A 15,004-nucleotide genomic window follows, 5' to 3' on the forward strand; every position below is an offset into this window, starting at 1 on the left:
ACCATTTCTTGTTATTTCTTGTTAAGTTATTTACATGTTTTATTTGTGAACATAGGTCAGCAGAGTCTATCTGTTGATCTATGTTTTATAACTAAGCTGGCATCTGTTCCTCAGCACCAGTATCTGCATCACTGTGTGAGGACGCACACAAATGCCACTGCATAAAACAAATCTCATTCAGCGACTGAACACACAACTTTAGTTGATTAATCAAACACATGATTAATAACACTACATCTCCCCAGGCTATTATACCTATTGTGCATGCTCACAGTGGAGTGTTCATATTGCTCCGGCGCTGAATAAGTAAATAAGAGCAAGTGTTGCTATTGGTTTCTATTTTTAGAGCCCCTGGTCCCTCTCTCGACTTAATTTGCTGCTGTGTTTTAGGAAATGAGCCCGTGGTGTGTGAACAATGTAATGACCCTCTCTGCTGTGAGCTGCATTTATGAGTCACACCCCCTCAGGCAGCTATTCACTCTCTCTAACATGCACACACACCCACACACATGCCCACACGCTTGCACATGCACGCCAAAATCACCCTCTATGCAAGTGTGTATGGTGCTAAATTAAAGCAAAAACTTCTGGTTACACAACAGCGAAGGGTGATGGATCTTACATCTCTGGTTCTGCATTTTTCTCCTCACTGTATAATGACATGACTTTTCCAAAGCGTAGGTAAACTTTCTAAAAAATCACCAGCAGCTGTCAGAGTCGTTTGTATAGTCGTATTTGTGCAACAATAATGTAGCCTTCAAAAATCAGACAAGAGATGAATCCTCGGAAGCAAAATGTGATAAACAGACCCAGATCACTGCCAACAGCCACCTGTGTGCTTTTGTTAACTTCAGCCACGAGGCATTTCAGTTTCTGAGATATTCCAGCAAATGCAGCTGCACAGCAGTGTTCATCAGATGCTTAAGATGCTTTTTGGGAAATGTAGAAAAACCTACAAAATGAGAAAGAAATCAATGATTTGGACTAGGGACTATAATAGGTCAAATAAATTTTACATCACTGCAAAGGTACATCTATATGGCATCTACATTTTCATTATGACTGTATATAAAAAATGGATGTACATGATTCAGTTTCACAGTTTGGGTCATTCACTTATTTTCATTCTTTGTAGTCGTTTTAGTTCCCTATGTGTTTCCCCGTCTGTTCCGTCCTCTGTCTCATCTTTATCTTTTGCCTGTTCCCTTGTCTGCTTTCATGTTTAGCACGGACCTTCTCGCTGCATTTTTTATTTTGCATTTCATGAACTTGCTGTACAACTTTGTAGGTTACCTATTGTAGTTTTACTTCATGTCTGTCTCCCATCAATTCTCTGATTGTTTCCACCTCCCTTTGGACTTGGTTCATATTTGACTTGTGATCAGCTAGCTAACATGCATTTCGGTCCTCATCAATCCTCATTGTGACAACTGGCGCATCATACAGATGCAAGTAGCGCCTAAGTGCCTACATATACATACTGAAATAAAATAATATAAAACTTGAGCTCATTTTTTGTTTGGACTGTTAATACAATAATAAACCTCTCAGCAAGTCATCAGTTGTCACCCCAAAACACACTCAGGGATCCAGTTCACTGACTAAAAACCGGCTTGAGGTGATGTTTAGCAGATAGCTAGCTGTTACAATAATAGAACAACATATACCTGTCACCCATTAGGGATAGGACTACCATTTGGTACCTTATGCTAAAGAATCACATTTTTCAGAAACTAAAGTTTCAACAGTGCATTTTGCTATGCAGCTCTTCTTTCATTAGCATTTCCATTTAGTTATGCACAACAACCCAAAAATTTGATAAAAACAGATGGATCCTAATGGAGTAGACAGGTGATTTGGTGGATGTTAAATGGGTAATACAATTTGAATGGGTGGTTATAAAAAAAATTCCCAGTGGGGCTATTTAACTATTTTTTAATGGTGGAAGCTCACATAGTCAACAACGTCAAGCTCACCTCAGCTGCAATCCCAGCAAATCTCCTGATTCAATGCTGACAAAAAAGCTGACAGCCAAAACTCATATGCCTGGTTCAGTCTCAAGAGAAAACACAAATGCCTTTGGGATTATGGCAGGTAGGGTTTCTCCTACAAAAATCTACCAAATCAAACATGCAGAGCTACCTGCTTCGAGGACCCCATGTAAATAAGGGAGTGGCTGAAAGCGGCTTAAAAAAATGCTTTTGTCTGCAAGCCACTTTGCAACCCACCTGGACCGCATCTTATGCTTTCTTGCTCTTTCTGAATTAGTGTCAGCTCTGTTGTCATTGATAACTTCTCTGCCGATCTTTTCAGCAGTGGCTGTTAGCGCCCAAGCAGCGCCACAACTCCAAATATAAATTACTGTTATTATCTATAGTACCGCTGACTGAACTGCAATTTTTGCACTTCCACATTAATTTTGACACCACTGGAGGTTACCAAGTGCATTTACCTTAATGTTCCATTCAATCACTCATTTAACCGGCAGCCTAAAAATGCGCAGAACCTGGTTTCCCATGACACACTGCATATTTGAAAATGTGCCTCGAGAGATTTTCAGTGCTTGACTTTGGCTTCCTGTGCTCAGTGCTTGAAAAATTAGCCCCAATGAGCCATCATTAAGGGATGTAAAAATAGGTTAAATATTAGCTGTGGATGACAACAGAAGAGAATAGAGTAGAACAGACTTAATTATGCACTACTCCTTGTCAGACACTACATGTGATCCTTTAGGTCTCCTAGAAAAGGAGCTCAGCTTTCAGTTTCAGGGAGCAAATTATTTAAACCAGTTTGAATGGGAATTAAGATTTTTGTACTCGTGGAGCCTTTCTGTTTGATTGGTGGAAACAAAACCGATTATTTCCATATCATAGTATATCAGAAAGACAAAGTCTCTTTATCAACCTGCCATTGTTATTCACTGTTAACATTTAAACTACGTTAACCGCCTGCCTTGCCTGCCTTGCATTCCTCCCCCCACATCTCCCTCCCTGTAGGAGCGCTTGCTGTTATCCCTACTGCCTGCTCACATAGCCAGAGTGATGAAAGCTGAGATCATCCAGAGGCTTCAGGGACCGAATTTCGGTCGAACTGAGAGCACCAACAACTTCCACAACCTCTACGTGCAGCGGCACACCAATGTCAGGTAAGTGTCCCTCTCCTTTCTCTGTACCTCCACATGATAAAGATGATTACTTTCTGCTCTCATCTTAGCTCCTGATTGCTCGTATGCTATCCTGTCCTCCTGCTCACACTTCACCCACCTTTGTCCTCCACCCTCCACCAGCTCTTATAGGTGGATCTCTCCTACTGTATATTACTGCAATCTTCACATCTTCTGTCATGTCCTGTAATTTCATTTCTTTTCCTCAAACCACTCTTTTTGGGCCATCCTCTTTACATCCCATTTTCTTCTTTCCTTTCATGACTGAATTCACCTCAGAGTTAATCCACCTCTATTGTCCTCTGAGGTCACTTTGCGAAATGAGCAGGAGCCTCTGTCCTTGTTTCCCGATGACATCCTCCTCTGTACTGAGGGGGTTCATAGTAACAGAGTACACAAACCCAGGCTTACTATGAGAGCCTCTTCACCAAATGCCCTCTAAAAATCTGTTTTTACCCTCATCATGGAGCTTCACAGGAGAAATAGCACCGTGCCTCATTTAAGCAGGCCTCAGGTGTGTGTGTGTGGATGAATGTGTGTGTCTCATGTTGATCTGCCTATTATCTCTCCAATAATAACAAAATCTCACATGGTCCAGCTCACAGTGATGGCCGAGACAAGGGAAATCTTTCCAGAACAAAGAACAGGTACAGGTGGAAATGCAGTTTTGCTGGGATCCTCTTAAATGAATCAGCTAGCAGAGAGCCAAACAGGTACTACCCCATTATCAGTTCTCCAGCTGCAGTAATAGGCTTGGCTGAAGATCATACCATTCTTTCTCTTTCGGGAGATGGTCACATACTAAACGCTGGCACATCGCGAGATAGATAGCTGGAAATGTAACGTGTGAATATGGTTGCTTTAAAGTGCACACACCTTTCCTATTTTTAAAAAAATACATTTTAACCATTAAAAATTGTATATAAGTATAGAACATGCAGTTTATGCTGCTATATAAGAGTTACAATGATGAGAAACTACAGCCTCCAAAAGTTGAATCAGCAGCACAGGTGTTAGAGAGCTGTTGTCATTATAGAGTTACATAAAGGCTGATGCAGCAACCGTTACGTCACTTATTGGTTTGTGAACTCTGGACTCCAATCCCACGAGTTCTCCAGCGTTTTGTATCAACTTACCAACGTTACTTGCTGCTAATATGTAAATCATATTATTGCCTGGGTATCCTAGTTTCCACTGTAAAGCCTCAGTGGCGGTATATTGCCAACTGCAGTGCTAATTTTTTGAAGCTATATTTGAACCAGATGGTGGAGCGCTAAAGTTATAAGCTCATCTTTATCTCTAAACTTTACAGACGCCGTGCACACTCACAGATACCTGCTGGCTTAGCGATAGATTAATAAAATCCTTGAATTTCATCCAACAAAACTGAAACACAACTTCTTGGATTTCTTGGCCCACAGAAGCTTCATTATTTGTCAGATAATTCCATTAAAAATGCTCCCAGACAGCACAGAAAAACACAGTTGGCACAATTCAGTATATACAAGTCAATATTTGGTATGGCCACCTTTTTCTTCATAACAGTCTGAACTCTGTTAGACAGTTTTCTCATCATTTCAAGTAGTCTTCAAGCATAATTCTCCAGGCTTCCTAAAGGACATTAAAAGCTCTTCTTTGGATGTTTGCTGTCGACATGATCCCAAATTGCTTAAGTATATAAGGTAAAAACAAAATTTGAACAGTTCTAATGGCTTTCCTTCTTCAACACAGCCTGAACTCCAAAGGAAAGCTTTCATGTAATTTCTTTAAGGAGTCCTTAGGAGTAGTACTCCAGGCTTCTTGAAGGACATTAACAGCTCTTCTTTGGATGTGGACTGCCTTTTGATCTACTCTTTGTCACGATGATCCGACACTGCTTCAATAATGTTGAGTTCTGGGTTTTGGGGAGGCCAATCCATGACTTATTGTTTTCCAATCCAGATATGCTTTTACTGCACTGGGAGTGTTTGGAATGATTGTCATTGTGAAAAATTAAACCATTCAGATACTTCCTAGGTGGTATTTAGTAGTGGCTCAAAATCTAATGGTGGTTTTCTGTGTTCTTAACTCTTATCAATGAATAAAATTGTCACGGTCTGTATGGCAGACCGTGGGGAGGCGGGGAAGGAGGACCCAAAATGCAGGACTCTACAATGACAGCAGTGCATTTATTTACAGTGCAGTAAATAATCACACACAAATAAATCCCTGCGCGCCCCAGACTCCGGTGCCGTGTTTTCTCTGTGTCCTCGCTTCCAAGTGTCCACGCACCCCATGCTTGTTGCCCTCTCATTTCCACGCTCCTCCTGGGAAATGACAGAGGCAGACGTTAGACACTCTCAAACTGCAGCAGGCTTACTCTCACTGAGAAAGCTCCACCACACTCCTAAGTAGCTCCTCCGACGAGGCTTGATCAGCTGCAGGTGTGTGATCATTTCCTCAGGTGTGGCCAGCTACCTGGCAGGGACACACCCACCAGACCTGAAGGTGGGTGTCCCTGCCAGGTACAGCCACACACACACGCGCCCGCAAGCAGGGAAACAGGGACAGCAGCATAATATACACACACATCAACAACAAGTAAACAAGTCTACTGACTGCTCAAACCTTGGGGTCCCACAGACCCAGGTCCTGACAAAAAGTTTGGTGTTGGCATTTTTGCATCTTGCTGCTGATAACAAAGTACTTAAAGATATCATTTAAAATTGATCCTTTGTCAGTAAAAGGACTGGACTGAAAATGAGTGAAAGAGCAACAAATGACTGAAGAAAAACTTTGAAATTGCTTCAAAAAGTCTGGAAAACTGCTGCTCGAGACCACTTTAAAAGTACATGGAAGCAAAATATAAAGAAGGACTTTTGCACTGCACTACATTACACAATGGTTTTCCTTTTAACAGTGTTCTTTATCTTTGTTTTTACAGCATTCTCTACGCAGACATCGTGGGCTTCACCAGGCTGGCCAGTGACTGCTCCCCAGGCGAGCTCGTGCACATGCTGAACGAACTCTTCGGCAAGTTTGACCAGATCGCGAAGGTAAACCGAAAAGACACTCTCAACTGAATTTACTGTACGTATACCCACTCTGTATGATTAAAATAGACACAGTCATATGCATCATGCAGTAAGAGCATCCATAAATCAAAGCAGCAAATGGCATTTTAATCAGAAATTCATTTGAATTTAATGAGGAAATAATGGAAGACATGAAACAGTTGGTCTTGGTTCACATGTAGTGCTTTCAGGGTAATGTCATCTGAAGCTTGAATTAATGTACTAAATTAGAACGGCTTAATTAGAAAGTAACCAAGATGAGAGAACGAGGTCTGTCTGGTGTTGTCTACCAGATGAAACGTGGCCTCGAAATACATTTTTTCTCGGTCCTGCGGCCTCTGTCAGCCTTCCTGCCGCGCTTTCCCGGAGCGCCCTGCGTGCGTGCGTGGGCTGGTCAGAGTGTATCTCGCGGTCTCGGGGGTTCTCAGCTACGTGGGTCTCAACAGTTTAGTCAGGCTGTCTTTGCTTTGTGTCCAGCAGCTCTGTCCTCCCGTCTGACAAAGCTGCTGTTACATAAACCCAGTCCAACGATGAGCTGTTACACTTCCCACATGTGGAATAAGAGCTAATATGCTTTACGTGTGGGTGTATGATTTTGGGCTTGATGGATGTGACTCTGTGCATGAGGGTTAGATGGAGGTAAGGAAGGAATAAAATAGTTGAGGATTAATAAAGATGATAATAATTTTGGACAGATTTGGATATGAAAGAGTTTGATAATGGCTGCAATTCGCTTCCTTCTCTCTTTCTGCTTTTTAAAGGAAAATGAGTGCATGCGAATCAAGATCCTGGGAGACTGTTACTACTGTGTGTCTGGCCTGCCCGAATCGCTGCCTGACCACGCCAGGAACTGCGTGAAGATGGGCCTGGATATGTGTGAGGCCATCAAGTAAAACACCAGATCTTTACTTCTCTTTTCACCCGTATTTTTTTTTCCGCTCTCTCTCACACAAAGGGAAACGCAAACACAAACAAACACACAGCTGTCAAACAGACTGAGCAGAAGGAATGCCAGACTCGATTCCAGCTCTGTTTGAACTCTGGAGTAAACACAGTGTGAACGCAATACGATAAGCCTCCAGAATGGACAAATAAAATATTCAAACAAACGACAAAATATATTAGCCTGGTTTCTCCCTCTTCTGCTATCTGTCTGTGTGTCTCCATTCACGCGTGAACACACGCGCATTCGTTTCATAGGCTAATATATTAGCTTTTCAACACTGACCTTTAATCACAATCAGATTAAAGATGGCCACCTGTGACATGCTGAGACAGAGTGTGGTTGGTTGGTTAGACACTTTCAATTCAGTTTTATTTATCTAGCACAAAATCACAATAACAGTCACCTCAAGGTTCTTTATTTATAACGTAAAGACCCTATAATAATACAGAAAAAAACTCAACAATTTTCTTGTTTTCTGATTCTAAATGCAGCCATAATTTGCAAAATAAACTAGTGCTGTCAAAATGAACGCGTTAACGCAAATTAATCCACCATCACGGTCAACACGATTAAAAATTTTCACGCAATTAACGCATCTGGAGTGCAGAATGACTCAAAATCCCTGAAATGTTTCCATCAACGTGTTTCGGGCAGTTTGTCCAAGTAGAGTTACCTTCGCACATGTGCAAATGGGCAGTTGATCTGGTAGTGACGGGCAGCTGAACCAATCAGCTCAATATGGAAGATGATAAACGCAGATTGGCCCCCTCGATGGGAAATTTGAGTATTAAAAGACTAACAAGACGGAACAGTCGACCGACATAAAGTCTTATGCACATTGTGCAAGAAGGAATTCTCTTTTCACCGAAGCACTTCCAGCTTAAAATGTCACATTAACGCGAAGCACACGTGAGTCGGGGATGCTGCTAGCACTTTGGCTAACGTGTCACCCTCACTAGCTTCTGATGCACACCCAGTCATTTTGTTCTATAGGCAGGTCTGAAATATGACAGAAACTGCTCAGCTTGAAGGATTACTGCTGGTAGGCTTGCAAGGGGGTAAAGAGTTAAAGCAGTTACACATTGTTGATAGCAGATCTTTTATATAGTCTGCGGTTCATAGCTTTTCACCCTCTGATTTAACCAGGCTAGCTATTTCCTTTTACTCCCAGATTTATGCTAAAGGTGAACCGCAACATTGCTACACTTTGTGATTTGTTTTAAACATGTTATGCTTTTCCTTATTTTCTTTCATTTATGTGCTTTTAATAATGGTGGGCGTTTTTAAAGCGGATGGATGGAAATGCTTTATGCTGCGAGCCAAAATCTCAGATTTCAGGCTACTCTGAATTTTTTTCTATGCTTGGATTTGAACAATGCCAGTGATAGCTGGTATCCCTAATGTCATCACAGCCACACAGCTCCACCCACCCACTGTTCAAATTTTGTTTGCAAAGGATAGCCAATAAGACCAAATCGGGGTGTGAACTATGCAAAGCTATTCCACAGTCCTGGAATAAAAATATTAATCTTGAATTTGGCGTAACAAGTCATCTTTAAGCTTTTGATCTTGTTTACAGAAAGTGAGCACAATACATCAGGGCGTTTCTGTACTGTCCACAGGAAGGTCAGAGACGCCACTGGAGTCGACATCAACATGCGTGTTGGCGTTCATTCTGGAAATGTCCTCTGTGGCGTGATTGGCCTCCGGAAGTGGCAATATGATGTGTGGTCACATGATGTAACGCTAGCAAATCACATGGAGGCTGGAGGTGTGCCTGGGTAAGATTAATGAACCGAAGAATGCTTTACTTCATCTCACTGCTGGTGCAAAGCTACTTTGCAATTAGTGTTTGACTTCCCTGCTCCATTGTTGAGATGTTTTACATCATAATAATGGTAACATTTTGAGACATTTTTGGACATGGGATCCGTCTCCTCTAATTCTACCTGTTATGAGCATTTTTGTCAATTATAGCTACTTCATTTGACAAGCAGCTCTGCATTTGTTCTGTGGCCATTAGGGCTGCCATCCCAGCGCTGTAGCAAGCTCCAGAAAATTGGCCGGTGGTTATGTGTATGCTACTCTGAAAATAAGCTCTCCAATGCCACAGTGTTGTCTCACTGGGCTGCTAATAGTTTGTCTCCTGTTATGCCTGCTGAAAGCTATCTGAAAAATATGCCAGATGAAAAAAAACCAAAACATATTTCCATCTCTGTTTGCAGGGCAACCGAGCTGAAAAGCAAGAATTACAGGGTAGTGTAGTTACAAAGCTCGAGCAGAAAAAAAAGTTCAATTGAGCCGTCGGTGGTGCAGTGATGCAAGCTCTTCAGTCTTCAACTGATTTCGTCTATCCACTTACTCTTTTCCAGGAGGGTCCATATCTCTTCAGTAACACTGGAGCATTTGAAAGGCTCATACAAGGTAGAGCCTGGAGATGGACAGACCAGAGATTCCTACCTAAAAGAACATAACGTGGTCACCTACCTGGTCATCAACCCCAAGGTCAGATACCATGACAGCTCTTGTAGTCTCAGTCAGAAAGCAGCAGAGGAGTTTTTCTTGTTAGCTAAAATTTACAGATGTGCCCTAAACGCATCACATGGTAGTTATAAAGTTACTGTCTTGAAAAGAGGACAGCTGTAAGAATACGCTCACTGAATGTTTTTGTGTCCATGTGTGTGTGATGAGTTAAGATAAAGCATGTCCATGTATCTTTATGATGACCCGTTCTAGTTTTGGACAATCAGAGTTATTACATTTTGCAAACGTCATTTTTTCACAACCTTCCAACAGCCTTTTGTAAAGACTCGAGTTCAGGGTTAAAGTTAGAAAGAGGTTTAGGTTATAGTTAGTTCTGAAGGCTAAACTTACTGCTGGGAATGCATTAATGTATGTGGGTGACAGCCAAACGAGCATGCCTGTGGGTGCCCCTCTCTCCCCCTACATACGGAGTGGAGCAGGCAGCAGTCACTGCAGCAGAAACTTTTAGCCTAAATATGCGTGGTCAGCTATAGCATAGTAGCATGCTAGCATGTATATTTGCTAATGATAAACACAAATGAGGCTGATGGAGAATGCTTTTATTGTTGTCTAAAGGCAAAGAAAGATGCCCAACGGATTTACTTTACCAAATTGACCATCCCAGCCTTGCCGTAATGGTCCATTTGATTCACCTTTTATTGTTTATTTTATTTTCACTTACTGAATACGAGACAGACTTGACTGGGGGAAAGAAGGGGAGAAAGAAAGAGGGAAAGAGAAACAGCTGAGAATAGGGACGGGGGAGAAGGGCAAAAGACAAAAACCAACAGAATGAGCAGGAAAAAAAAGAAAAAAAATATGCATATATCAATCACCTGGATCACCTGCTGAGAAAGAAAAAAGAAAACAAGCATAAGAGAACAAGAGTAATAGAATAAACAACATCACAATGATATATGGGAATATGACAGTAAATACTAAATGTTAAACATTATTGTGCAGCACATAAGATCAACAGAACACAGTGTGCTTTGAGGTAGGAGCCAAAAAGGGTGTAGTTTGTGGGTGTGATCACCCGTGTGTACACCTGTGAGCATGGACGCGCTTGTTTTTTAAAAGGTTCCTTCATGTAATGATCTGCTAGAGGGTGTGGGGGGGGGGGGGCACAGCCCCGTCCTCCAGGGCATGAAGCAGGTATGGAGGAGATCAAAACTCCAGACATCCAGAGGCCCCCAGAACACAAGAGACCAAGGAAGACCAACAGAGGGGCAGCCGCGCCACTGTCCCAGAAAGAGCTGAGGAGAGTCCCAGATGAGGGCTCACTCAGCAGCCGCGGAGCAGAAGCCAGGGGGAGTTGCAGTGACGCGCCCGTGAGCTCCGCCGGCAGCCAGCCGTGCCTGAGTGACCGAGCCCCAGGCCGAGAGGCCGGGGGCACCCCACCTCCGAAGTGGCCCGAGCGAGCCCCAGGCTCCAGGCCCCGATAAGCGGCCGCCAAGGAGTGAGCCGGTGTGTACCTGGACGCCCATCCCCGGACACAAAGAACCACCAACGCACCGATATCTGAGGGGGTCCGCCACCGGCAGGGGAAGTGGTGGTGGGGGGAGATAGGCCTCCAAACCTTGGAGGGCCTAAGATGTCCCCAGAGAGGTGGCGCCTGACACCCAACCTGACATATAGACACAGAAATACAGACACACACATATACAAACATCCATTCCCACCCTCATGCTCTCATATGCACTTACTCCACACTCAACCAACGTGGAGACAGACATAAAGAGACGCTGTACACACGATCACACTCCCCAAGCGTACTCTACAAACCGGGTCTAGGTACCCTTGCCCCTGGAGGGGGGAACTGCACCCAGACCAAGGTGGTGTTACCCTTTTCCCTGCGGTGGGGAGAGGCAGACCGCCCCGACTCCGCAGCAGCAGGAAGGCCCCACACTCCAGACCGCAGTCGGACGGCCAACTCCTCCTCCTAGCCCCCACGCTCCAGCAGGTCGCAGAGAACGGGGGTGAGAGAAGACTCCAAACCTCCCTCCACCCGCTCATTGTAGTGTTGATGCATGTGTGTTCTAAGGTGCAATTAAAACCCAGGAGGGCATGGAGCTACCTGCCAGAGAGCAGCAGGTAAGCGCATGGTCCCTCCTGCTGGCCCTCAATGACTACGTGTATTTAAAATTGAGAGGTGGGCAACGACGCCAGGGGTGGGGTGTACACCCTGATGGTAATTTGGACTCCGTGTATCATGCCCACCCCCAAGATCCTATATGTATGTGTAATGAGAGTGTGAGTAATGTGAATGTCTAAGTTGTGGGATAAAATTGAGGCAGAGGCAGCCAGAAGGGGACAGAGGGGGGGTAGCCTCCTCTGCACCCTGGTGACAACCACCCTGCATGTGTGAGTGGTTGTGGTGGAGCGGGAAGAGGGAGGCAGCTGGAGATGGGGAGGGAAGGAAGGGAGGGGCAGGTGACCCCTCCCTGGGGCCAGCTCCCCCGCTGACCCCAGTAGGCACTCCCATACTCCGTGACCCGCCAGGGAAAGGGGGCCCAGGCCCATCCAGACCGGGGCCCAGCGCAGCAGCGCCTCCCGGCCCCACAGAGCCCGGGACAGTCCACCCAACCCCACCACAGAGAAAACTGCACCCACCCCACCATCCAGTCATCTTCCAGACTACATAAGACAATAAACACCCAGGCTGAGATCTTCCTCCACCTCTCCTGTATCTCCCCCTCCTGCAGAGAGAGCCCCTGAGGAGAGGAAAGCTCCTGCAAGATGTGACAATCTTCCCCACCAGTTGAAGAGCCCGCCCAGGTGGCTCGATGCACCGGCGGCACCCTGCTCCCGGGCTGGGCCCCCATGCACCCATCCGCCCACAACCCTGGCAACACACCAACCAGGACCCAAGCCCCCGAGGCCCGGCCTGGGCCCCAGCCCAGAGACGGAGCGCCCCCAGAACCTCACGCCCATCCCGGACCCACCCAGGGGCAGCCAGGCTACCAGGTCAGTAACCCACGTCCGTCAGCACAGACCCTCCCCTAGCCCCGCTGCACGCAGCCGCGAGGAAACAGTCACCCGAGAGCCAAAAGAGCCCCCACCCGGACATGACCGCTACCCCGGGTTGAGCCCCCCAAGGAAAATGCCTCCGGGGAACCCCCCGACGCCCTAAGCCTGTCCCTACCCCCACACCAATCACAACAGTGAAGGTGGGACCAAACTATGACCCCCCACCCCCACTAGGTGAAGGAGCTGATCAAAGGAGCCCAGAGCAATTGATCTGATGTGGTGGCAGAGGCTGTATCAAGACTAATGTAATCTAATAGATAATTTCTATATTGGTTAGAATTAAGATTATTTTTATTTTTCCAGTTCATGAGGACAGTTTTCTTGGCTATGCATAGGGCAGTGAAAACCATATGGGCGATATTCTTTTCTGAAGTGACATTATCTAAGCTGCCCAACAAACACACTAAGGGGGAAGTTGGAATGTTACATTTCATTTCAATTCAATTCAATTTTATTTATATAGCGCCAAATCACAACAAAAGTCACCTCAAGGCGCTTCATAGATACAGAGAAAAACCCAACAATCATATGACCCCCTATGAGCAAGCACTTTGGCGACAGTGGGAAGGAAAAACTCCCTTTTAACAGGAAGAAACCTCCGGCAGAACCAGGCTCAGGGAGGGGCGGGGCCATCTGCTGCGACCGGTTGGGGTGAGAGAAGGAAGACAGGATAAAGACATGCTGTGGAAGAGAGACAGAGGTTAATAACAGATATGATTCAATGCAGAGAGGTCTGTTAACACATAGTGAGCGAGAAAGGTGACTGGAAAGGAAAAACTCAATGCATCATGGGAATCCCCCGGCAGCCTATGTCTATTGCAGCATAACTAAGGGAGGATTCAGGGTCACCTGGTCCAGCCCTAACTATATGCTTTAGCAAAAAGGAAAGTTTTAAGCCTAATCTTGAAAGTAGAAATAGTGTCTGTCTCCCGAATCCAAACTGGAAGCTGGTTCCACAGAAGAGGGGCCTGAAAACTGAAGGCTCTCCCTAACATTCTACTTTTAAATACTCTAGGAACAAGAAGTAGGCCTGCAGAGCGAGAGCGAAGTGCTCTAATAGGGTGATATGGTACTACAAGGTCATTAAGATAAGATGGGGCCTGATTATTTAAGACCTTGTATGTGAGGAGCAGGATTTTGAATTCAATTCTGGATTTAACAGGAAGCCAATGAAGGGAAGCCAAAACAGGAGAAATATGCTCTCTCTTTCTAGTCCCTGTCAGGACTCTTGCTGCAGCATTTTGGATTAGCTGAAGGCTTTTCAGTGGGTTTTTTGGACATCCTGATAACAATGAATTACAGTCGTCCAGCCTGGAAGTAATAAATGCATGAACTAGTTTTTCAGCGTCACTCTGAGACAGGATATTTCTAATTTTAGAGATGTTGCACAAATGGAAGAACGCAGTCTTACATATTTGTTTAATATGTGCATTGAAGGACATATCCTGGTCAAAAATGACTCCAAGGTTCCTCACAGCGTTACTGGAGGCCAAGGTAATGCCATCCAGGGTAAGAATCTGCTTAGATGCCATATTTCTAAGATTTTCAGGGCCGAGTACAATAACCTCAGTTTTATCTGAATTAAGAAGCAGAAAGTTAGCGGCCATCCAGGTCTTTATGTCTTTAAGACATTCCTGCAGTTTAACTAATTGGTGTGTGTTATCTGGCTTCATGGACAGATAGAGCTGGGTGTCATCTGCATAGCAGTGAAAATGTATGCTATGTCTTCTAATGATGCTGCCTAAGGGAAGCATGTATAATGTAAACAGAATTGGTCCTAGCACTGAACCCTGTGGAACTCCATAATTAACCTCAGTGTGTGAAGAGGACTCTCCATTTACATGAACAAACTGGAGTCTATTAGATAGATATGATACAAACCACTGCAGCACAGTCCCTGTAATACCTACAGCATGTTCTAATCGCTCTAATAGGATATTATGGTCAACAGTATCGAACGCTGCTGTGATGGAGTAATGCTTTGACTACTAGGCTAGTGAGAAAACTATATAGCCACTACTAGAGCCAGCTGATCAGTCATAGGGAAACTGCTAAATGGCCAAAGACAGTATACCTGTTTCATATCAAGCTCGGCTTGGGTGTATCTTCTGCTGCTGGCAGACAGCTGGAGCAACAAAGCTGTGACAGGATACGTCTGTAGTTGGGGTAAAAAATAAAAAAACAAAACTTTTACAGTAATTTATCAAAAAAATTCCACCAGAAAGGAGATTTATCTAGGAAAGCCACTGATTCCCTGATTTCTAAAAAATCTCTTTTATTGATCAAACC

At 44.5% G+C, this 15,004-nt stretch overlaps 1 protein-coding gene across 2 annotated transcripts in view; it reads left to right on the plus strand.

Annotated features, from left to right (window-relative positions):
- Window positions 1-15,004, plus strand: part of adcy2b (adenylate cyclase 2b (brain)) — a 74,681-nt gene that overhangs the window by 30,337 nt on the left and 29,340 nt on the right. For both annotated transcript variants that reach the window (XM_085395625.1, XM_085395624.1), the window contains exons 5-9: window positions 2,997-3,145; window positions 6,087-6,198; window positions 6,978-7,105; window positions 8,785-8,943; window positions 9,535-9,667. In XM_085395625.1, coding sequence (XP_085251751.1) covers window positions 2,997-3,145; window positions 6,087-6,198; window positions 6,978-7,105; window positions 8,785-8,943; window positions 9,535-9,667 — 681 coding nt within the window. The remainder of the gene's footprint in view (window positions 1-2,996; window positions 3,146-6,086; window positions 6,199-6,977; window positions 7,106-8,784; window positions 8,944-9,534; window positions 9,668-15,004) is intronic.

The sequence above is a fragment of the Rhamphochromis longiceps genome, linkage group LG22 (genome assembly GCF_057381845.1).
Source record: "Rhamphochromis longiceps isolate RC_006_pf linkage group LG22, R_longiceps_female_GT1.1, whole genome shotgun sequence".
In the NCBI taxonomy this organism is placed as follows: domain Eukaryota; kingdom Metazoa; phylum Chordata; class Actinopteri; order Cichliformes; family Cichlidae; genus Rhamphochromis; species Rhamphochromis longiceps.